Raw genomic sequence first — 26020 nt, 5'->3', positions numbered from 1 at the left:
TTATGGAATATTATTGCTCTGTAAGGAATGACCAGCAAGATGAATACAGAGAGGACTGGAGAGACCTACATGGACTGATGCTAAGTGAGATGAGCAGAACCAGGAGGTCATTATACACTTCGACAACAATATTGTATGAGGATGTATTCTGATGGAAGTGGATTTCTATGACAAAGAGACCTGAGTTTCAATGGATAAATGATGGACAGAAACAGCTACACTTAAAGAAGGAATACTGGGAAATGAATGTGAACTATTTGCATTTTTGATTTTCTTCCTGAGTTATTTTTACCTTCTGAATCCAATTCTCCCTGTGCAGTGGGAGAACTGTTCGGTTCTGCAAATATGTATTGTATCTAGGATATACTGCAACATATTTAACATATATAGGACTGCTTGCCATCTTGGGGGGGGGTGGAGGGAGGGAGGGGAAAAAACGAAACATAAGCGAGTGCAAGGGATAATGTTGTAAAAAATTACCCTGGCATGGATTCTGTCAATACAAAGTTATTATTAAATAAAATAAAATTAAAATTAAAAAAAAAAAGAAAAAAAATTAGGGAACTAATGAGTGGAGAGCTTTTTGATATGGAGACATCTGGGTTGGGGTGAACTTAACCTTTCTTCCTGTGACTTCTGGCTACTTTGTATCTATCTTGCAGGGTTCATCTGACCATCTAACAGGATAATGTGGTAGAAAATAATAATATTGAATTGGGGATCAAGACACTTGGATTCTAATCTTGATTAGATTATCTTGATTTTTCCATTAACTTGTTATATAATTTTAGATAAGTCACTTCTTGCCCCGGGCCCTTATTCTTCCTCTATAGAAGACAGTTTGAAATATATGGGTGAGAACCAGAAATATTGATCCAGGAAGACATATTGTGAATACAGAGGAATTTGGGGGCTATTTGGACCAATATAGAAGTAAAGCTATTTTCATGCCCCATGTGCCAGCCTTCAGATGTAGAATTTCACATTTCATTGTTTGGGGGGTGATATGGCTGATGTTCCAGTTTCCTCAAGGACTCCTCTATCTCCATCTCCCATCTCCCAGAACCCTGTAGATCCACACAGTATTCTCTGGGTAATGCCTGAACAAAATGATTACTAAAGTTCCTTTTGGCTCTAACTTTCTGAAAACTCTTAACTGAGAGAATTCCTTGGTTACTCTCATTATATTTCCTAAGTTTTGCAAGAAAAGTATGCCTGAGGACCTTACTAAACTGTAAGCTTCTTGAGGGCTCATGTACATTTTGTGCCTCTGCCAATGCTCACTGAGTGTTCTATCTACAACAGACACTTTAATAAATTGTGGTTTTGTTGGTACTTGCCTTTCTCCTTTGCTCCCTGCCTTGCCCAGTCTTTCAAGGCAACTGCTCTTTTTATTGGGAGATATGGCCTGAATATTTGCTCTGAGCCCTTTTCCTTGGCAATGGTCACTGCCTGGGGACTCGGAGTCTTCTCTGTGGAAGTTGGTCGAGTTTTCCAAGAAGCAATGGCTGGACTGAGCTGACAAGCTGCCTCACTCCCTGAGAGGGGCCGTGGAGTGGGTTCCTCTAGGCTTGCACTTCTTGAAGGTGCCACGGGTGGGAATTCCCATTGCTTGCAGTTGACCATGTCCCATTCTCGAACTAGGGAGATCAGTTTCTGCATGGGGGTGACAGGAGGTTCTGTAGTTTCTGGTTTGGGGATGATATTGACTGTGGAGCACTTCTTCTTCGGAGGGCTCTCAGGATGGCTCCAGTGCCTGGGGTTGGCAAACAGGCCGGGACACTGAGGATACACCCCGGGGTTGCTGGCTCTCTTGACGCCTCTGCATAGAGACAAGTGGATTGTTCGGGTGTACTGCTCATTCTCCTCTGTCAGGGCTGGCCTGGCCGGCACTCCCTTCATTTTGCTCCACGGAGTCCCACAGCAGTCTCTAAATTCCACAGGCACACAGGGAGCAGTCTGGAAAAGGAAAAAGCAGACTAGTCTTGGTCTATTCCCAAGTTCACCAGAGTTTGAACAATGTAAGAGAACCAGTCCTGACTTGGAATCCCAAGCCTTGGGCTCAGACCTGGACTCAGATGTCCTGTAGATAACCCTAAGCAAGTTACCTCTCCTCTCACCATCATTTTCCTCATCCATAATGTGGTAGTGATGCTCCTTGTACTACCTGCTTCAGGGGGTATATCAGGAAACTTTGAAGACAATGCAGAACTCCTCTCGTTTTACAGAGGAGAAAGCTGAGGCCCTGAAACTTTACTGACTTATTCAGGGTAAGGGGGGGGGAAGCAAAGTGAGGATTTGAAACTGGGTCCTCTGACTTCAGATCCAGTGCTCACAAAGCATTCTAGAAGTGAGCCATTTGAGCCATTATTATTCCACAGTGCCTCTCAATCCAAGGACTAATGAATTGGTCCAGTCCCCCAAGGAGCTCATACTTGATAAGTTACCCTAATCTATGCTCTGGTCACTCATCTGGTTTTCTCCAACAGCGGCAGTGATATTAATAGGTATTATTCACAAGCACAGAGCAAATCTAAAAGGGTCCTTACCCAGAAATGATCCCTGTCCATAAGAGACAAAGTTTTCTGAAGTCTCTAATTAATCATAAATCACAATTTAGTCAAAATTGGAGGGACCTGCCAAAGAACAGGTGTTGCTGAGGCATTTAGGTGGACAGAGCTTGGGACTAGATTCAGGAAGACCTTGAGTCCAAACCTGGCCTTGGCTACTTACTAGCTCTGGGATCCCTGAACATGTCACTTAATCTTTCTTTGCCTCAGTTTCCTCATCAGTAAAATGGGGATAATAATACCTATCTCCAGGGCTTCTGGAACAAGTGAGCAGATAATTGTAAATCACTTAATACAATGTCTGGAACATAAATAGTAAGTGCTGTATAAATGTTAGCTATTGTTGTTATTGTGATAGTACTTTGCCAACCTTAAAGTGCTATATAAATTCTACCTGCTATGATGACAATAATGAATATTTTAATCCAAACAGGGTACTTTGCTTCTAGCATCTGTGAAATCTGTAGTGCACATATCTTTATTTCACACATGAAGACATTGAAACTCAGAAATTAAGTGACTGACCCAGAATTGCATAGCTGTCAGGCCCAGGAGCGGAAGGAGATCTCTGGCTCTCCATGGCTGGAAAGAACTCTGTGTGCCTCCCGTACTTACTTCCTTAGAGCCACGGTTGAGCTCAACAGGTGGACCTTCAGTCACTACATGCAGTCTCCGGATGGGAAAAGCTGCTTCACTCTCTGACTCCTTCTCCTGGGTCCAGGATCTGCAAAACCCAACTAGGGCCCAGTTAGTGAGCAGACGTCCCCCATCACCCCACCCATGAGAATGCCCACGGCACTCAAGAAGGTGAGAAGCAGGGATGGCAGAGGCCACATATGAGCCCAGGGCTGGCTGGTAGTGGGGCTGTGGGAGGCGTGGCAGACGTCACCACTATGGCAGCACTTGGCCAGAACCCGGTGAGGGGGGGAGCTCAAGGAATCTTAACAAGAATGAATCTGATCCAGACTTGACTGATTCAGACAAACATTTTTTCCATGGTATGTCCTACACTCTTGATTTCCTGATCTTGTCTAATTGCTGACTACTCAAGTGTCTTCAAAGCATGAGAATCCTAGGGCTGAGGCACTTGTGGGAGGGAGTCTCTTTAGGTCTTATCCCAGTTTCACTTTTTTTTTTTTTTGTGCTTGGTCTCCTTCCAGCTGGGATCTCATCTCCTTTTCCCTAAGTGGAAAATTGCAGTTCCTCTTTTCCAGGATGTTTGCTTACTCAATGGGCATGTGTTGAGCCTGGTCACACATAAGACTTTATGGTACAAAATAGCCTAAAGAGCACTGGATAAAGAATGTGAAGACAAAGGTTCTGGTCCTAGCTTTGCCTAAAGTCTCACTAGGTAAATCTGGGCACATGATTTACTCTGACTGGGACTCAGTTTCCATATCAGTCAAATGAAATAGATTGATTGTCTCTAAGTCCTCATCAATATAAGTGATTTACCACCTACCTCACAGGGTTTCTTTGAAGAAAGTGCTTTGTAAACCATAAAAATGCCAAAGGAATATGAGTTATTATTTTTAAACATGTTATAGAAGAATTTATTAGTATCTCAGCAGTATTGTTCCCCATTAGATATTTTTCTGCATTGGTTCTAGGTCTATATCATATAGAACAAATATGTTTTGGAGATTAGGGAACTCTGCCTAAAGGGACGCAATAGAAATCCCTCACTTCTATTTCCTGAAAAGATTTTCCTTACCTGTAAGCCTCACACTGAGAAAGGGCTTCTGATAGAGAGGGAATGTGGTACTCCTCAACCTCTTGACAGAAGAGAGGCCATTCTCTGAAAATAATAATAGGAGTGTCAGTTTGGCGATGGTTCCAATCCTAGGCTGGACAGGGACTGTGCTTATGAATTTTGAGTTCATTTTGGCACCTATGACACTAAGATCCTGATATGACAATCAAAGAAGCATTAAGTGCCCAGGGATTAAAGGTAAGATCCACATACAGGCTTTAGTCAAATTTGGAAAGGTAGATATTCTATCTCCCTGGTCTTTGATACAACTTTGCTCTTGGGGTTTCATATTTCACTATGGCTCCCTATCCAGACATTCCCCACCCCTACTCCATACTATCAATGCTACAGCATCAATAGCATTTTGTAGTAAACCCAATAGGGACCAAATGCCAGAAAATCTCATTTCTAATCTCAGTTCTCTGCATCTTATTATGTGGCCGTAGGTAAGTAAGTCTCTCAGTATCTGTTGGATTCAGAAGCATTCAGCTATAAAATAGAGATTTGATTATCTCTTTGGTCCCTTTTCGTTAGAAAAGTTTAAATTTTCCTACTATAATGAAACCAGAATGCTTATTTCATCTCTTTTAGAGACTACCTCAGTTCACATCTGAGAAAAAATTTATCCTTCCCAATGTCCTCTAAGAGATTGATTGCCTTTGGATAGAACCAATATCACTCTAGACAATCTTCTCTAGGTGCCTTTCCTTTTATTTCACTTACTTAAATTCAGTTGGTAAAAACAGTTTGCCAAGTCTAAGGAAGTTGAGAATATGTCTGAATATTTGTCCATCTCCATGAATTAGAAGTGTCTGTCCATATGTAATCCAATATGCTCTTTGTGGGTTAGACAGCAGTTCTGGATACTGGAGAAGGAAACCAACCTTAGTTCCAAGAGTTAGTTCTCTTAGTAAGACACAGATCTTTTCTGGGTTCCCTAGTTTCCCATGTCATGTTCCTGCATCATCCTCTACTAGAAGATACTTTAAGATCTTCTACTTATCCTTTCAGCCAGACTAGATTGGCAGGAAGACAAAGAGTCAAGAGATCTTTCCTACTAACATCTCAACGTGTTGTCTTTGTGGGGCTTCTAACTTTCTCCCTGTTCCCTAGATCAGCTCTTATTTGATGGTATCTGAAAATCACACTTGACCCAGTATTCTCAATCCTAAACCAAACACAGAGGGATCCTCCCTACTCAGTCCCTCATCCTACTTCTCAGTGCCACTGGATTTTGGCAGAAAAAGCATGTAGGTAGACTCTTGTTTATTATAATTGTCCATGAATGGCATAATGTGATAAGCAGTGTACTTAAGAGTCAGAAAACTTCAGTTTGAATCAGATATCTGGGATGAAGGGAGGAAAAGTTATTAGCCTCTAAGCCTTGTCTAGAAAATGGGAATAATAATAATATTTACAGAATCTATTTCAGTGTTGTAGAAATCAAATGAAATAATATAAAGTACTTTATGAACCTTAAAGCCCTTTGTAAAATTTAAACTATTATTATTATGAACCATAGTCATTGGTTCTAATGAAGTATGTAAACAAGTCGGAAAGGAAGAAGAGAAAGACAAAGCCATAGAGAGTGGTACCTTCAGAAGGGTCTGTAGGGAGGTTGCATACCAGTGACTTCCTACATAAACCTTCACAATCTGATGAGGTGAATAGACTGTGATCTCTGCTGTCCAAGCTTCATCTAAGGAAAACCAATTAAAATGGAGATATCATGGAACCTGAAGAAGAATGAGTTCAGGAACTTCTAGAATCTATACAGTGAGTACCCTGAGATACAGCCCACAGAATCAGTCACCATTGTAGAGGGCTGAAACTCTTGAGTCGATGCACTGAGATCAGAACTGCCGAGCACTTGAGGCTAATTACCGATTGGACAATATTCTATTTGCATATGTTTGGAAAATGGCCCTTCTCACTATTCTGTGCTGGTTCGGTGATTGGTGTATACAGAGGATTGTAGGAGGGATGAGGGGGTGGAATAAGACGAGCCAGAGTCACTTTGGCAGTGGATGAGGAAGGAGGAGGTGGAGATTCTGCCTCCATCCAATTCACTTCTACCCCTAAAGACCAAGAATAAAGACTGAGGACTTTTGCTTATCCTGACTCTGGCTGATTCTAAGATATCCTGGGTGCTAGCAGGTCATCACACACTTCTCTGCTTTCTAACATGCTACACATGCCATGGAGAGGGCATAGAAGCTAAGACTCTGAGGACCCGCACACAAACCCAGTCCACACACAAGTCATTTCATCTCTCTGTACTTTGGCTTCCTTATCCATTAAAGTGACCTTCGATGCTCCTCAGAGACAATGCTCCAGCCACATTTCTTTCTACAGATTTCTTTTAGTGAATAAGATTTGGATATATCAATATAGTGGACATTTGGTCATTTCTAATGTGTAAAATAGGGATATCTTCATATTTCATAGGGTTTATGTGAAAAAAGTGCTCTGTAAGTAATAAACATCAAACAAATGTGATTTAGTATTGTTTTGGAGAAAGTGGCAGGGAACTAAGGAGGCCTGGTCCCTTCAGAAAGCATTGTCTGTAAAGCAATCTACTCTATTCAAGTGGACATTTGAGGTAAATGGTTTTCCAACTTCATCTCAGGGGCTGAGTCTGTTTTTTTAAGTGGCTACTTTAAGTGTCTGGGACATTTCATAGGACTTGGTAAAAAGAAATCTAACTGTGAATGACTTAGAGTATTCTCAATAATATTATGATTCAAGACAGTTCTGCAGAACTTATGATGAAAAATGCTATCCACCTCTAGAGAAAGAACTGATGAATTTTGAATGCAGATCAAAGCATTCTTTTTTTTTAAAAACCTTTATATTTCCTTTTTTTGGTCTATGTTTCTTTCACAACATGACTCTATATGAAAATGCATTTTTTGTATGACTGCACTTACATAACCTATATCAAATAGCTTGCCTTACCAATGAAAAGAAAGGGGAAGGATAGCAGGAGGAGAGAAGGGAGAGAATTTGGAACTCAAAAATTTTTAAGATGTTAAAAATTGTTTTTGCATGTAATTGGTATTAACTAAAATATTAGATTTTTAAAAATTAAAAAATTAAAAAAAAAGAATAAGCATTATCTGAGGATTTGTGGTTGTAGTAACAGTTATGTTACTATATAACTAGAACCATCAAACTAGAGCCACTATAAAAATTTCTACAAAGAGAAGATATTTGGAGAATAGTAAATTCTTTATGGGCAGCTAGTTGGCACAATAGATAGGGCACAGATGTTAAGAGTCAGAAGATCCTAAGTTCGAATCTGACTTCAGATATGTGCTAGCTGTGTGATCTAGGCAAGTCATTTCTCCCTGTTAGCCTCAGCTTCCTCATCTATAAAATGAACTGGAGAAGGAAATGACAAACTATTCCAGTATCTTTGCCGAGAAAACCCCAAATGGGTTCATAAAGAGTTGGACACAACTGGTCAACTAAACAACAACCAAAAGTTTATTCCATAGAAATGAATGTATAACCCCTAGTTCTTGGGATAAGTGTATTAAGGTTCCATTTGCATGTTTGGAAACTAGTTTCAGTAGAATCTCCAGCTTTAATTGAGGAACAGATTGCACTAGATGTGTAAAAGAAATTGATGCATACATTTAATACAGCTGCAACCAAACTAAATTATTTACTTTACACTTGAGGTCAATTGGGGTGCTCAATAATATGAGGAAGGATAATATGAGCCTAAGAGCAGATATGGTTGCTTCCCATGTCCTCTAGTATGTCCAGGACCTTATGATTGCTTGACAGATGTTATTTTATAATAATATCAACTATTTGCTACCTGTAGTTGTTTGGGTAACATAGGGAGCTCTGACCTCAAGCTACACAGAGATTTTTATTTCTGATCAAAACACCAAGGGGTTTTTGTTTCTTTCATATACTGTCCTAGGCCCATCTGTGTTTCATATTACTTATCATATCTTTACAATCATTAACACTCTTACTCTTGCTGTTAAATTACAGATTCATTAATATACTCATTTACCAAGCAACTTATGAGTTGGAGTTTTGGGTTCAAGATGTGTTTTCAGAGCAACTTTCATAGGTTCATAGGTGATGTCTCTCTTGTCTAAGAAGGCACAGAGCTCATATACCTCTGAAATTGTCTCTGTTAGGGGCAGTCTGCAGGTTCCCAGCCAATTCCTATCCAAAAGAGAAACTTTGTCATGGAGAGCTTGAGCCCTTTCCCCTCTCCCCCAAACCCTCAATTTTGAGGATATTGATTCTTTAAACAAATAGCACTAAGAATATAGCACTAATTCTAATCTATTGTATCCAATATATTCTTCCCTGATTAAAATTTAAGAAATTCTGGTTATGTTTTTTATAAAAATACTCTAGAAATCAGGATCTCCTTCCAATTTCTTCCAATTCCTGACTCTCTGGTGCTGCTATTCTGAATATTATCCTTCTAAGAGTTTAGGGAGCTAGAAAGATAACATTAGAACCCATGTTAAAACAGAGGTCCTTTACATGATTCTAATGTTACATTGGCCAAACTTGTTAAAAGCAAGAAAATGGAAGTTATCTCATTCCTCTGCAGTTTAGGGACTCTTTCCTGGCAGCTTAAGGTTTTATTTGTAATAAAACTAAAAGCTAAAATCAGATTTTCAATGGTATACCTTTCTCAAAGGGGAAATCTTTAGGGATTTACCTGACATGCTGAAAGAGAACACCATTCCCTGTAATATACAGTTTGCTTCCATCTAAAGTGCTTTCAATATGGAGCTGTCCCAGTGCTGAATCAGGATATTTGACTAGCAGGCCAAGGGCCATCATATATAGGGGCTTCACAGATTCCAGGTTGGCTGCTCTTCCCCCCTTTCCAGGACTTGGAAGGTGACAGGTGGTTCGGGAACAGTTACCTGCATGGAAGAAAAATGTAAGGGAAGCATCCCTAAGTAGCTAATAGCAGCTTACTGAAGCTTCCATGAATTGAGTTTAGTTCTGCCATTTTTTTACTTGTCAGAGGACTCTAACCAAGTATTACTTGTTGACAAAATGTTATTGGATAAATGCTGTTTCCTGCGATAAACCCCAATTTGTTTAGTCACTCAATATTTACCAAATATTTACCACATATACGAACAGTGCATTTCCCTTATAATAACCATGTAAAGTCACACAGGTCAAAAAAGAATAATTGTCACCATTTTACAGATGAAGAATGAGGCTTATAGAAATGATGTCATTTGTCAATGGTTCTACAGCTACTAAGTACAATTCATTGTGTCTGAGACTAGAGGAAATACAGAATTAAATAAGACATTGTCCCTATCCTCAAGGAAGTTACAATCTAATGAAAGGAAGACATGTAAGCAAACAAATTAGAATATGACAAATTCATTAAAGAAGAATCAGTTCTGAGGTAAGATGGACCAATTAGAGGAACGAGATAGGAGTTCATAAAGGGTTCATATTTTAGCTCACCTATCACTATAGATAGCATATTATTTCAAATTAGAGACCAAAACTTTTTTTTACAACTTATTTTGTCAATTGTGTTTTTCACTCAGAAATGACCACAGAAAACACCTAGTTCCATCACTGCATTGTACCTTGTGCCTTCTAGTTCAACTCAAAACTTGAACTCAACAGTTTCCTAAGCAAAGCTGGATACCAATATTATCAGTTGACTCCTAACTCAGAAGCAGCCACTGTGAAAAATGGGAGCTCTCTGGATTCATATGATCTATCTGAGACACAGGTAGAAAATTCCAATGGAACATGATGCTCTTCTGTGGTAAAGATCAATATGGTTATTTGGGTTAAACTCCTTTCTGGGGCATATAGATCCCTCTTGCATACTGCTATTTAATAATTATGTGATTTGGAAAATGACTACCTCTCTGGGCTATAAGTTTCCTCAAATGTAAAAGAAGAGGTGGAGATTATCTGTTTTTTCAGCTCTATACTTTGATGATGAATCTATGATCAACATGATATAATTTCTCCAGGATGGTAGTTAAAATCTATTCTTCCCTTTTTCATCTAGTCCAACATTTGTCCATATCCTTCCCTAAATCTTCCATAATGGGTTCACCAAATGTGCCTGGGGCCTTTCTTTGGCTCTCTTGATATTGCTTGGATCCCAGTGAAGCAGATGGACTATCCATCCTTCAAATTTGATCCATGACCAACCACCTATTTTCAGTAATGCATTTGATTTTATACCATTTTTGCGTAATTTTTTTGTTAGTAATATTTTGTAGTCTGTTCATATCCACTTTGCGCCTTTCCATTTTCTTTTCTGTGACCTGAAACTTTTTGAAACTGTGGTACTTCATTACTAGAATACTGACTTTTTAAAATGATGGACCTATATTTCAAGAAAAAGCTTGGAGTCAATAAAAGTGCTACACAACTTTCCACATATAACCCAGTCTCATTTCTTCCTATTCAATTCTTCACCCAACTCATTATCTATCTGTAATGTCTGTCCAAGATGGATATACTGGTGGATCAGTTCTAACAGCTATCCATTCAATTATATATTACAGCCTGAACAACAGGTATTCGTCCTGTATTTCTCCCCTGAGTGGATAGTTAAGACTGAATTCTCTTGCATAATTATCTCACTTAGCAAGCTCTGCAGTGTTTCAGGGCTTGGTGCCATGAGCACATTCATATAGAAACAAGAGCATATGTGGAATATCATCATCTATCAGCAATGTGTCTTCTATTTTGGACTTTGTGGGAATCATTCATGACAGTGACAAGCACCCTTTTCAGACATACCTATTTTATGCTTTCCTTGATATTAATATCGCTGTTACAGAACAAAGTTCTGTAGTTGTGGTCATCTTTTAGTTGTGACATCTTTCCAGGAATCATCTATAATTATAACAGATGAGAGACATGGAAGATATCTCCTTGAAGGAGAGCATTTAAGGTAGTATTTTGCTATATTGAATCAAAAAATGTTATAGTACAAAACTAAATACAGAGGAGTCTTGCATTTGCTGCCCTTTTTAATTGTATGTCTTAAGACATAGTTTATTATAGAACACTGTATGAAAGGCTATAACCTTCTAAGACCATTTCAGTGACAACCTCTATTCGTGTGTTAATTATTTTCACAAGGATTTGTAGATGGGAAAGTAGGTAACGTGACATAATAAATAGAACAAGGAAAATCTGAGAATACACTTAGTAGCTGTGTAACTCTGGGTAAATTAATCTTTCTGGGCCTCAGTTTCCTCTTCTGTAAAATGGGGAGAATAATACTTGTGTTCTGCCAAAGCATTGTTGTAAAACTCACATTAGATAATCTATGAAAAGTACTTTGCAAATATTTAAAAGTAATACAAAAATGTCATTTATTCTACAGGTTAACAGTTATTAAATTTTCTTGATCTTTTTGTAATGAGTCATTATTTTTTTCTCCCAATACCTGTTATTATTACTTTTCAGATATATTTAAAATGATCCCTTAATGACAAAAAAAATTGATTGCCTCCAGCATAGGGCTCATTTGTGTGCTCTTGGCCTCGTCCAGCTATTTTTCCCATATTTATTTTTTTTAGCAAAATTTCCATTTCCTAATGCAGTATACCAGGGGGTATGTTAAGAATGCAATTAGGACAAGTAATTCCACTGTTCATTAATGGAGAACTTAATTTTTTGTAGAGATCATAACAGATACTTTTCATTTTTCATGTTGTCCTCTTGGCACTTTTTATCCTTCAATGATCTTGGTGATCTGCTTAATTGGGCCTCTTGTCAAGCTTTCTGTAAATCTGTTTTTTTTCCTTTACTGGCTCTATTTTATAAGGTGATACAGCTTATAACTTTTACCATCTTCTTCCATAAGATTCTATAAATGAAGTTTTATTCTAAATCATAGTTTTCTTTAGCTGCCAGTTATCTTTATTTGCCAAAAAATCATGTGCTTGTTGCCCAAGACAATTTTTGGGTTTTTTAAAAACTCCATATTATGGTAATTGATTTATATTGGTTAAGCATTTCAAGAAAATAGTAACAGCCTGAGTTATATCTGTTCTTTTAACCATTTTTAGTGTCAACAGCTTAAAAAATATAAAGAGTTAGAATTTCCTCAATTTTGATCCTTATTTTTATGGTATTATCTTTGCTTTAACAAGTTGTTGTACTGACTATACAAAGTTAATTTGAAAATGGCTCCTATACTGGTAACCAGTTGTTTCCTGTATGGTAGATTGTAATCACTTTCCTTTTTTTGTGATGTTATTAAGGTCCTTGCTGTGTCCAGTGCCCACCCCAATTCATGTGTGTATATATACATACACACACATACAAACATATTACATATGTATGCACACATATATACATATGAATTTATAAGTCTTTGGCCTGATTCATTTTTTTAAACTTATGAATCATGTTTTTAGCATGTTGTTTTTTTTTAGCTCCTTTGGCCCCACCTTAGCATCAAAGGTATAAAATATTAAAAGCATGATTTGGAAGATCATGTCGAGTTCTTCATGAAATTTCTCTAACTTCTCATACCCTGCAACAGATGTTGATATATAGGTTGCAATAATCTTTTTGTAAATACTTACCATAAGCACTGCAATAAAAGAAGACCAAGGATCTCATGGAATGAATGATGTTTCTTCTTGCCTTTGGAAACATGACAAAATCAGTTTCTTTATTTGCCTATCCAAGAAGAAGCTCTATGAAGATCATCTTTCCATGTAGCTGGACCTTCTTTTTTCTTTTCTGGTCTCATTTATAGTGAGAATGTCAAGGTCAACATGAATCATTTCCTTTAGGTCCATTTGTCCATTTTTGGGCCACTGGACAAAGATGTCACATATAGAGTATTAAGAGTTAAATTCTTGAGTATACTCAAGACAGTCCCAAAACTCTGTGATTCAAATTATTTGCTTCTCTACTACTTTGCCCTCATCACTGTAGAACTGAAAGAGGGATGGTTAGGTAGATCTGAAGGCCATTTAAATTTTTTCTTTGTTTCTAATATTGTCGTGATCAAAGAATTCATTACCAACCAGCAAGCCTACTAGTGATGAGCTTTCCTTTATTTAACTAAGTTCTAGCTTACAAGTTAGCTAGTGGACATAGTCTATTGTCTAGACTATACTTAAAGTATCTCAACTGGCATACTCCATACCATGATTAGTATTGGAGTAGAACTTTATTGAATCTTGAGACCCATTATTAGAGTTAATGCTCTAATTAAGGTAATAGAAAATATTTGTGGGATTGCTGCTCAGTATTTAGAGGTGAACTTTGTGAAATATTTATTAATAGCAACAATCTATTTACATAATGATTCAAAGATTAAATAAGATTTAGTACTCACTGTTGTGGAGCCCATGATATAGTAGAATACAAGACATACAAAAATAACTGTAACAGGGATTATATCTATGCACTAATGTCAAGGACTTAACTCCTTTTTAAATCAGTTTTTCTTGTAAAGCTTCCAAAAGTGACCATGCTCACCCAGTGCTGACTGATATGGAAAGAACCAAAAGGTGTGGCCTAGACACAACCTTGAAAAGGAGAAAGAGAGAGAGAAAAGGAAGATATCTGACACAAAGAACAGCTGCTTTTGGTTCTGCTTTTCTATTAGGAGATTAGGATGCCAAAGTTATGCCTCTGAGAAAGAGAATTATGAGTTGAGCAGTGATGTGGGAAAAATTGAAGGAGTGTCACTAGAAGAAAAATCAGATGACCAGGCTGCCCTTAAAGAGAAGACAAACTCCAGCTAAGGAACCCTGATTCCAAATTTCCCCAAGTGGACTTATTTTGGGAAACTCAATGGAAGACACTAGTAGATCTTGGTCTTAAGCACTTAGAATAGAATCAGAATTCCTGGGTTGTGAGCACACCTGTAAGTTGTGGGCTGATTAAATCTCAGAAAAATACATGGAAATATTGTAGTATTTATTTAATATATATTGTTTTATTACTTTTGATTCTATGGTAATAAGTAAAACACTGTAATATATATGTATGTAAAATGCCACATCATAATGTTTTGACTATATGTATGTATATATTTTATATATGCATACATGTATATATGTGTAATATATACATAAATGTATATATAGTCAAACCTGATCATACAATCAATTCTATTATGTCATATTCATAAGCTTAGAATCCTTTGAAATGTAACATAAAGGAAAAGAACTAGAAAACAAGTATTTATTATTGTTATATGTCAGATATTACATTCACCTCTGAGATACAAAGAAAAGAACGCACATGATTACTGCCTTCATAGAGTTCACATTCTAATGGAGGAGACAACATGTAAATATCTATGAATATACAAGACATATATAGGTAACTTCAGAAGGAAGGTCCTGGAGGAATATGGGGAAGTAGAGGAATGGGAGAGAGGGTTAGAAAAGACTTCCTACAGAAACTGAGATTTGACTTGTCTCTTGATAGAAGCCAAGGATGCCAGGAAGCAAAGGAAGGGAGGGACAGCATTCCAAGAATTGAGTGGGGGAGAGCTGTTAGTGAAAAGACAGTTGGAACAGTATTATGTGAAACAGTAAAACTAGTGTGGCTAAATTGTAAAATATTTAGAGGAGAGTAAAATGTAAGAAGACTAGAAAGATAAAAAGGGGCATATTGTGAGGGTCAGGGGATCTTAAATTTGATCCTGAAAGTGATAGGGAGTCACTGTAATTTATTGAATGAGGGAAAGGGTAATTAGGATGATGACATGTCCAGACCTGTGCTTTAGGAAGAGTGATTTCACAGCTAAGTGAAGGATGATTTGGAGTGAGGAGAGACTAGTGGCAGAGAGCTTCCCAGTAGACTATTTTAATAGTCTAAGTAGGAAGTCATAAGGACCTGTACCAGAATGCTGGCAATGTGTGAGGAGAGAAGGAGACATTTGTGACATGTTCCAGAGGTAAACCAACAGTTTTGGCAGCAGATTGGATGTGAGAGGTGAAAGAATGAGAAATTGAGGACAATGTCTACGTTGTAAGCCTGGGAAACTGAAAAGATGTTGGTACCCTTGATGATAATATGGAATTAGGACAAAAAGAGGTTTTGGAGAGAAAAAGAATTAGTTCAGTTTTGGATATGCAGAATTTAAGATATCTACTGGACAACCAACTCGGAGATGTCTGATGAACAGTTGGAAACATGAGACTGGAGTTCAGCAGAGACTTTGGGTTGTATAAATAGATTTCAGAATCATCACCATAACAAAGATAACTGAATGCATGGGAGCTGATGAGATCAGAAAGTAAAATGGTATATCAATGTAATGAAGGGCCAAAAAGAAGGTAACCAAAAGTAACAAAGGTTACAGAGAAGTCAAGATGGATAAGGATCAAGAAAGGGCCATGAGAAGAAATTAGGCATGGACCCACACTTAACACCATATACCAAGATAAGATCAAAATGGGTCCATGACCTAGGCATAAAGAATGAGATTATAAATAAATTAGAGGAACACAGGATAGTTTATCTCTCAGACTTGTGGAGGAGAAAGAAATTTGTGACCAAAGATGAACTAGAGACCATTACTGATCACAAAATAGAAAATTTTGATTACATCAAATTAAAAAGCCTTTGTACAAACAAAACTAATGCAAACAAGATTAGAAGGGAAGCAACAAACTGGGAAAACATCTTCACAGTTAAAGGTTCTGATAAAGGTCTCATTTCCAAAATATATAGAGAACTGACCCAAATTTATAAGAAATCAAGCCATTCTCCAATTGATAAATGGTCAAAGGATATGAACAGACAATTTTCAGAGGATGAAATTGAAACTATTACTACTCATATGAAAGAGTGTTCCAAATCATTATTGATCAGAGAAATGCAAATTAAGACAACTCTGAGATACCACTACACACCTGTCAGATTGGCTAAGATGACAGGAAAAAAATGATGAATGTTGGAGGGGATGCGGGAAAATTGGGACACTAATGCATTGTTGGTGGAGTTGTGAACGAATCCAACCATTCTGGAGAGCAATCTGGAATTATGCCCAAAAAGTTATCAAATTGTGCATACCCTTTGACCCAGCAGTGTTTCTATTGGGCTTATATCCCAAAGAAATACTAAAGAAGGGAAAGGGACCTGTATGTGCCAAAATGTTTGTGGCAGCCCTATTTGTAGTGGCTAGAAACTGGAAAATGAATGGATGCCCATCAATTGGAGAATGGCTGGGTAAATTGTGGTATATGAATGTTATGGAATATTATTGTTCTGTAAGGAATGACCAGCAGGATGAATACAGAGAGGACTGGCGAGACTTACATGAACTGATGCTAAGTGAAATGAGCAGAACCAGGAGATCATTATACACTTCGACAACGATATTGTATGAGGACATATTTTGATGGAAGTGGATTTCTTTGACAAAGAGACCTGAGTTTCAATTGATAAATGATGGACAGAAGCAGCTACACCCAAAGAAAGAACACTGGGAAACGAATATGAACTATTTGCATTTTTGTTTTTCTTCCCGGGTTATTTTTACCTTTTGAATCCAATTCTCCCTGTGCAACAAGAGAACTGTTCGGTTCTGCAAACATATATTGTATCTAGGATATACTGCAACATATCCAACATATATAGGACTGTTTGCCATCTAGGGGAGGGGGTGGAGGGAGGGAGGGGAAAAATCGGAACAGAAATGAGTGCAAGGGATAATGTTGTAAAAAAATTACCCTGACATGGATTCTGTCAATATAAAGTAATTATTAAATAAAAATTTAAAAAAAAAAAGAAAGAAAATGACATAAAATGGAAAAAAAAAAGGGCCATGAGAGTTTGCAATGATAACTAGGAGAGAGTATTTTCATTTGAATAAGGTCAAAAGCTAGTTTGGAGAGGGTCTAGAATTGAATAAGAACAGAAAGTAGAAGCCAGGGATTGTTTTCTCAAGAGTTTAATCAAGAAGGAGAGAATCAGTATAGGAGCTAACAAGGACAGTAGGTTTGAGAGTTTTTGTTTTGTTGTGTTTTTCTTAATGATGAGAGAGACATAGGCCTGTGTGTACACAGTAAGGAAGAAGCAGAGAAAGACACTGAAGACTGACGGGTGGATTTTTCCAGTTAGTGTCCAATTGAGACAAGAATTTAATTGCATAAATCCACATAGGCGATACTCCTCAATCAAGGGTTCTTGAAGGGATTCAGAAACTCTTCTCAAAGGATCCAAAAGTTTTTTAAACTTCACAATACTACAAAAATGTTATCTGCCTATTCTCTTTCTTTCTCAAATGTGTATCTGTATAAGGCTAGATTTCCTCCATATACTTAAACCAAAATAATATACTTCAACAGATTAAAAGCAGAAAGAGAGATGAGAATTTGTCTTCTATTAAACCAGAGACTAAAGAGATTTATAAAATATGTAAAACAATGCCAATCATCTCATCAAGTTTTTTTTTTTGTTGTTGTTGTTTTGGAAAATACAGCTTTTTCCTAAAACCATCTTATTTATGCTAAGATAATGGGCTTTTATTACTTTAAAATGAATTAATATTTTTAAAGTTATCAGTTATAATTTCCAATAAGGAAAATGTCAACAGTTATAAACCATGTAAACAAAAGCTCTTTGGCATTCTCAATAATTTTAAACAATGGTAAAGTTGTTCTGAGACCAAAAAAGTTTAAGAACCTTTGTTCTATACTAATGAAGAAGCCCATACATACACTTACAAAAGGGTGGAGATAGGTATAGAGGTCATTTTGTCTTTGAGAATTATTTGGTTTAGCATTTTTTCTGATTTCTCTTTGGTGTTGGGTGAAGTATATAACTGCTGGAGTAAAGACGAGACTGCCCACACGTAGAGTCTTCATTGCTAAAAAGGGTGAATCTCATTGAGTTGTAATGCCCTCTGGTGGTTAAATAACTACCTATCTAACGATCGGTACACACCCAAAGTTACCCCAACTGAGATTTGGACATCTTTGGTGACAGCCAGAGATAAGAGATGGCTTGATGAAGGAGGTGGCCTTTGAACAGGGCAATAGACCAGAAGGAGTAAGATATCAATTGGTGGAAGAGGGGCAGTGGAAGAGTGCTTATCATCCGGAATAAAGTGAGCCAAGTGAGATTTGTTTTGTGCATTTATAGGCTGGGAAATGCTGCTACAGGTATCTGGAGGAGAAGGCAAATCATCTTCACCAAACATCTTCAAGACGGAGACAAAACAAATAGAAATACGTTTGCTCAGCTTAGAATGGATAGTGGTGTGGTGGAAAGAGCACTAGACTGGGGGACCAGAGTTAGAATCTCAGTTTTGCTCCCTACTGCCTGTGGAACTTTGGGTAATCACTTCCCTTCTGGGCCTTGGTTTCCTTATTTGTAAAATGAAAGGGAAGAATGAGACAGTGTCTAAAGTTCCAGCCTCAAACCCATGATCTGACATCCTGGCAACCTTTTTTTCCATTAATGTATGTGTATTCATTATATATATATATAACTTATATCAAACTGCTTACCATCTTAAAGAAGGGGGAGGAAGAGAGATGGAGGGAGAAAATCTAGAATTCAAAATTTTACTTAAAAATATTTAAAACTGCTTTTACATAAAACTGGAAAAAATGAAATACTATTTTTAAAAGGGTATTGTATGCAAAACCTTATAAAGATGGAATGTTTACATCATTTCCAAATTAGATGGCTTTTTATATCACAAACTCCTTAAGAATAAAGACAATAAGTAGTTCCAATAACCCATGGCACCTGGGAGCTGGCATACTGAAGGCAGAGAGCTTAGAGCAGCAGCAAACTGGAATGGGAAGGGAATGAGAAGGTGATAGTGGGGCTGGAACTACATAAGAGTTGGGACCAGGTCAGGCAAGCAAATGAGAAAAAGGCCAGAGCCAGAGCACAGGAGGATAGACAGCAGATGTGGGAGGATCTGCCCCCAGTCATGTTGCTAGACCTAGGGGGAGAGGCACAAGTGAACTCATCAAACCTGCTTCTCTCCGAGTCACAAAGAAAGAAGGGGACAAGTTTCCTTTCACAACACACTTTTTCTAGACAGCTTTTCATCATTTGTCACTTGATCCCTAAAGACATTTAGCTCTGTTTCTGCTAGATTTTCCTTCAGTCTCTGGATCTTTTGTCTTATATCCATTCCTCATTCATTCATCCATGCATTTAACAAATAATTTTATTAAACACACTCTATGCTCATGTTAATATCCATCCACTACAAACTCTCCCATGGAAGAATCCTAGGATGGTGCTTAACATGCTCTGTATAGCACTGTGGGCATTTCTGGTATCCCAATACATGGCCAGTAACATGGATAGCACATTATGCTGAGTACGGTGGAAAGAAGAGAAAAGAAGGAGGGTTCCAAAGAAGTTTTTGATTGTTTAAATTTGACTTCTTCATTTGAGTCCAAGTCATGTTAGAATCCAGTTTCCCATTACCTAGTTTCTTCTTTTCACTCTTGCTTAAACCAAAGTGCCAGATGGCTATCTGGCATGTGGGAGAAAGGCAAACTTTTTAGTTCTTTTTTTCTCTTCTAATTAATAACAATTCATTTTTAATGCTTTGAGGTTTATGAAACCTTTTCTCACAATATGCAAATTAAGAAATGAAAATAACTTTATCCCCTATTTTACAGATAAAAAACCTGAGGCTCAAGGAAGTCATTGAACTTGTCTCTAGATCTACAGCTTGTAGAGCTGAAGGTTTATCTTCTGATTTTTAAGGCTAGCACTCTTTCCAAACACATGGTGTCTCTCATGTAACATTCGCAACTCCCAGCTATATAGCACTTGAAGGTTTAAAAAAATGCCCAAGCCTTTGTCATCCTAGAATGAGAGTGGGGAAGTGTTGGAATTTCCCCTGGAGGACATACCCATGTTCATCCTGTGTACCCTCACTGCCTCCGTGAGCTCTGGAATTTCCAAAATGTCCACTTCTGCTTCCAAAATATCAATGTTGGCAAAATTATCAGGTAACAAAATCTTCTGTGAGCGGAGAAAGTTCACTTGAAAAGCAAAAGAAAATATAGTGAGTTAATGAATTTGTTTTTAATCTTGTGTTTGTTCTTTTCATCTTCTATACTTTTCCCCAATTTTCTAATGTTGATGATTCTCCTAGATGAACCAATTTATGATTACTTTTGATCATATTTTAATTTTGAAGTTTTAAATGAGATAAATGTTCAAAATTACTTTCTTTTCCTGTGCAAAAGTATGATGGGCTGGGCCTAGTTTGGTCAGGTTTGGGGCTCCCAAGCCTATGCCTAACAGGGCATAACATATCCTGCCCTGGCACTTACCATTTTAATCCCTTGGCAAAAGGTTGGGTCATTCCAGAAAGAGGCAGTTCTCTTGCCAGTTAGAGAAGAGTTGGCTGGATGAGAAGCCTTGGTTGGCATGTTGTACTTGCAGGTTGCCCCTGCCTGAACTGGAATATGTTTGGCAGAAATGAAGTCAACTCTAAAATCCCATATGAATTAATCAGGAGGTTCGAAACATATAACTGATGGCTCTGTAATTGCTATATTGAATAATATCTGGAATTCTAATCATACTTTATACTACAACCGCAGTTCAACTATTATTTCATCTAACTATATATAATCAAGAAGCTAGATGAGTATTTATTTCACTTGTTTATATTCTCTAAGAATGCTGAATAGGATGGGGAAAGATGAGATTCCTATCAGATAGGAAGGGACATTCTTTTTTAAAACCCATGGGAAGGTGAATTCATCTTCTGCCAGCTAATCTCATAGGCAATCCTTCTCTTCTCTTCTGTGGAAAATGTTAAGAGTTGGACGAGATAATTGCTAAGGCATCTTGCAGCTCTAACATTCTCTGTTCTGAGGAGGTGGGATAGGACCTGAATGATCAGAGGAGTCACTGATCATTCAGTGAGCTCTTTAAATCAATTCCTATTTGATAAGGTTCCTCCCACCCTTATGTTCTATGATTCTAAAGATGACCCCTAGCCTTTATGTTCTATTATTCTATTTAACTCATTTTAATTTAAAGCCTCTTTTTCTCACTTAATCATTAGCAAAGGTTGAGAACAGCTTGCATATAATCATTTGAGACTCATCTCACAGTGAGAAAAATTGAGCAGCAAAAAACTTTCAAGTTCTGCTTCCAAGAAGACAGTAAGACCACTACAAAAGTGATAGTTCTTGACATTCAGAGTAAATTGTTTCTTGTTAAGCTGTTCTGCCTCTCCAGAAACACTTGACAACAAAACTCAGAGCTGCAACTTTTGTTCATGAAATAAAGCAATAAAGGCAATCACAAAATAAAGATGCAAAGAGAGTCTTTAGGACGACACACAGGGAGGCCAGTACTGAATCATTTCCAAATCACTGGGTTCTGCCATGACTTACATGCTCACTTCCACTGAATAAGGATATTGTATAACTTTGGCTACCATATTTTCAAAATGAACATTAAGTAGGATCAGAATCATAGAAATCTCAGAAATTCGAAGGGACTTCAGAAGTCGTCTTGTCTAAGTGAATTTGAATAGGAATACCTTCTGCATAATCCCAGATACTTGGTCACCCTCTTTAATATCTCAAATCCTGGAGAACTCTATTTCATTTTTAGGAAGTTATTCTTTTATCCTACCTGAATTTTCCTTTCTGAAAGTTAGACTTATTGTTTCCTATTCTGCTCTCAGGGGCCATTAGCTACTATGTGCCCTCTCTTTCATTTTGTGAGGTTTCTAAGGTTAGGAGTCTAATAAGGAGGGAAAGAAACAAAGAATTTAAAAAACAAAATACAAGTGACAGATGTGAAAAAATATGCAAATATGTTTGTAAATCTGGAGGAGTACAGCCCAGCCCAGCCCTTTTTGGCACTGCCTGAAAATCTTTCCAATCACCTATGAAACGGAACTCGCTACATTCGCACTCTATCAGAGCCACATTTTCAGCCAGCCACAGCAAATTGTCTTCTGTCACCAGTGTAGGGTACTTTGCAATCAAGTCCAGTGGCAGGAAGCAGTAATGTACTTCCTCTTCAGTGTCCAGGAGTGGGGTGTCCATGAGTCCCAGGGGAGCTTTATCATGTAGCCCTGGAGTAGAAAACACAAAGAAGAATTGGAACAGAAGTTAAGAAAAGACTATAAGTTTCTAGCATTGCTTTTACTCCTATACCAGAAGTCCTTGCAAAGCTTGGGAACTCAAGGGAACCAGTCCCTGCAAGGGAACTTTTTTCTCTCTGCAGATAAAACATAAGTAGCTCATTAATAGCCAGGTAATATGGCAAAGCTCAGCAATAGAATTGTCTTTACTTAGCAATCAATGAAAGATGATAGGACATCCTTTATTATGTCTTTGGACCCCAGTTACTGTTGTGAGTTTTCAGGTAAGTTTTGGGCTTAGCATTTTTTTAAGCTGTCAAAATAACTTATGACATAAAGATTCTTAGCCATTAATGTAGTTGTAATATTCCTAACTGATAATAACTATTCAGATTTCTATAGTTTTATATACTTTTAAGGTTTGTGAAACCTTTTGCTTTAAGCAACTACAAGAAGCAGGATATTACAAGTATTATTGTAGGGATGAATCATTTTACAGATGAGGAAACTGAGGCTTAGAGCAGTAAGAAGAAATGAATAGAAAAAAGGGGGACAGACACAAGAAATGTTATGGAGGTAGAATTGTTAAGATCCTAGAAGATGATAACCTAGACATCAGAGAAATGTGAAGTAAAGAAAACCTATAGGATTAACATAGGAATGGGGACAGTTGAAGATTGCATAGAAACTCTGATCAAGATAACAGCTGGGGAGAATATGACTGAACAACAAAACAGTCAGTTGCTTCCAAGGGGGTTATACCAGTGAAAGCTGGGCTTTTCATTGGAAACTCTGAAGGTTTGCTGATGCACTTCCAAGTCCTCCAGTAGTTGAGAGATGCTCTCTCAGCAACAGGGATATCTGCAGGCCTTACACGTAAATGGTGTTTCCCTTCCTTCAAATTATCTAGAGTCTGTTGGAAAGAAAAGATTATTGATTTGGTAATATTTAAGCATCGGAGTTCCCCTAATGTAAAAAAATAAAATAAATAAAATCCAACTTATTGGGGAAAGTGTTTTGATAATTATATCATCAAAAAGTAATAATTTCCAGGAATATAACATACCATGATGAGAGCATTCTAAAATACCTTTTCATCTCTTTATTTTTGATTTTTAAAAAATTTTATGCCATTTCCTACTAAGTAATATATTATTGATGAATAATAGTAATACATTTACAAAGTATTCTTACTAATTGGAGGCTGATTTATAGCCTCACTAAAAAAATTTGACTGGTTATTTACATAAGTGTGTATGTGTATATATACATATATGTGTCTAATGGTAGTCATTTCTAGAGTGGGAAGGAGGGAAAGAGAAAAAAGAAAGGAAATACAACATTATGTATTTCAAAGGAAAAGCAAGTTAAATATAATTAACTTGCAATTTTATGTGCAATTCTCTTTTTTCTGTTCTACTTTGTCATGGAAATGTGTGTTTTATTTCTTAAGTTCAGAATAAAAAAATAAAAAATAAAAAGATTTGGCATCTTCTCATTTTCCCTCAAAGAGTACATGAGAGTCCTGAGATATAGTCCACATTATATCTAAACTAACATTTCTAACTGAACTTGTATCTATTAAGTGAAATACTGTTTTTTTAAAGTTCTTTCAAATACAGTAATGTTATTTGATCATTTTTATTTGAATGTTAGTGATTTACTTTTTAGCTATCTGTGATTTCATTGGTATAGAAAACCTTTTTTTCGTATTATCTACAGTTATTTTATTTTTTTACTTTATAGTTTTTATTTTTTCTAATTATATGTAAAAATTATTTTCAACATTCTTTTTGTAAGATTTTGAATTCCAGATTTTTGTCCCTCTCTCCCTTCATTCCCCTCTCCCCAAGAGAACAAGTAATTTGACACAAGTATTACATGTACAATCATGTTGAAAATATTTCCATATTAATCACATTATAAGAGAAAATTCAGAACCAAAGGGAAAAACCACAAGCAAGAAGAGAAAATAATATGCTTTAATCTGCATTCAGTTTCCATAGTGCTGTGGATGTAAATGGCATCATACAATGTTGACAATGTTGCTATTACTATGTACAGCTCTTCTGGTTCTGCTAACTTCACTCAGTATCAGTTCACATAAATCTTTGCAGATTTTTCTGAAATCAGCCTGCTCATTATTTCTTACAGAACAATAATATTATTCCATTACATTCATATGTAACAATTTGTTCAATCATTCACCAATTGATAGGCATCTCCTCAATTTCCAATTTTTTGCTACCACAAAAAGAGCTGCTATAAATATTTTTGTACATATAGGTCCTTTCCCTTTCCCTTTTTGGGACACAGACCCAGTATTGGTATTGCTGGATCAAAGGGTATGCAGAATTTTATAGTCTTTTAGGCTACATAGTTTGAAAAATAATTCCAAATGGTCTCCAGAATGGCTGAATCAGTCCACAACTCTTTATCAACAATATACCAGTGTCTAAAGTTTTCCCACATTTATCCTTTAACATTTATCATTTTCTTTTTCTGTCATCTAAGAGGTATGAGGTTGTACCTCAAGAGTTGTTTTTAATTTGCATTTGTCTAATCAATAATGGTTTAGAACATTTTTCATATGTCATTTGGTCTTTATGACAGTTCTAAAATAGTCAGAATTGATATTGTTGTCCCCATTTTACAAATATGGAAATTAAGGCTCAACAAGATTATGAGTCTTGTGGGAATCAATTCTCTGGGTATCAATTTTCTCAAAGATAAAATGAAGGAGATGAATTAGATAACTTCTCAGACCCCTTCTATTTCTAAATCTATGACAGTGATGCTATGGTTAAGAATAGACCATTTGACCTACCAATTATGAAATCATGGGTAACTCTTGAAAGGTTTTGTTTTCCCCACCAAAGAAATTTACTCCCTGAGAACATCGAATGCTTTCTAGTAAATAATAATCTTTCCCCCAAAATCTGAACATAAAACAAATTTATCACAAATCATGTAAAGAATAGTAGATCACATCCTTATAGTTACACAGTTGACTAAAAGGTAGAAAAAACACAAAATCAAACCCTCCCCCATTTCTGAACTTCCCTGTTACTGCTGAAGTGTCACCTTCCACCTCTCACTCTCTATCATACTTCATATCTCATCTGTTATCAAGGCCCAGAGATCTCACCTTTACCACATCTTTTGAATATTCCCTTTCTCTTCTCTGATACCACCCCTCCTCCAGGGCAGGCCCCCATCACCTCCTACCTGTCTTATTGCAGGAGCCTGGTGTTAGGTCTGCCTGCCTCAAGTCTCTCCCTTTTTCAATCTGCACCCCCTCTGGGCTGTCAAGTTTATCTTTCTAGGGCTTAAGTCTGACCATGATCTCCACCTATTCAAAGATTCCAGTGGCTCCCTATCCCCTCCAGGATCAAATATAAATTCCTTTGGATTCAAAGCCTTTCACACTGTGGTCCCATTGACCTTCTCCATCTTCTCAGCCTTCCTCAACCCTATCCTCTGTGCTCTGATGACACTGGTCCCCTGCTGTTCCTCACACAAGCAGCACAAGATGTCCAATCTCCCAACTGCCTGTCTTTTTACTGACTGTGCCTAAAATTCGCTATCACCAGCTTCCTCCAAATCCCAGATAAAATCTCCCTTTCT

The 26020-nt window shown here is 37.2% G+C and overlaps 1 protein-coding gene across 2 annotated transcripts in view; it reads right to left on the bottom strand.

The window, feature by feature from the left end:
• Nucleotides 1–26020, bottom strand: part of KCTD19 (potassium channel tetramerization domain containing 19) — a 46043-nt gene that overhangs the window by 6233 nt on the left and 13790 nt on the right. For both annotated transcript variants that reach the window (XM_051975023.1, XM_051975022.1), the window contains exons 3-12: nucleotides 23156–23306; nucleotides 22193–22384; nucleotides 20190–20321; nucleotides 9026–9236; nucleotides 8357–8514; nucleotides 5919–6022; nucleotides 5047–5189; nucleotides 4285–4368; nucleotides 3186–3294; nucleotides 1341–1959 (exon numbers count right to left, since the gene is read on the bottom strand). In XM_051975023.1, the coding sequence (XP_051830983.1) occupies nucleotides 1341–1959; nucleotides 3186–3294; nucleotides 4285–4368; nucleotides 5047–5189; nucleotides 5919–6022; nucleotides 8357–8514; nucleotides 9026–9236; nucleotides 20190–20321; nucleotides 22193–22384; nucleotides 23156–23306 (1903 nt within the window). The remainder of the gene's footprint in view (nucleotides 1–1340; nucleotides 1960–3185; nucleotides 3295–4284; nucleotides 4369–5046; nucleotides 5190–5918; nucleotides 6023–8356; nucleotides 8515–9025; nucleotides 9237–20189; nucleotides 20322–22192; nucleotides 22385–23155; nucleotides 23307–26020) is intronic.

The sequence above is a fragment of the Antechinus flavipes genome, chromosome 2 (genome assembly GCF_016432865.1).
Source record: "Antechinus flavipes isolate AdamAnt ecotype Samford, QLD, Australia chromosome 2, AdamAnt_v2, whole genome shotgun sequence".
Lineage (NCBI taxonomy): Eukaryota > Metazoa > Chordata > Mammalia > Dasyuromorphia > Dasyuridae > Antechinus > Antechinus flavipes.
The sequence above is the reverse complement of the archived record's forward strand: the minus strand, read 5'-3'. Positions and strand labels throughout refer to the sequence as shown.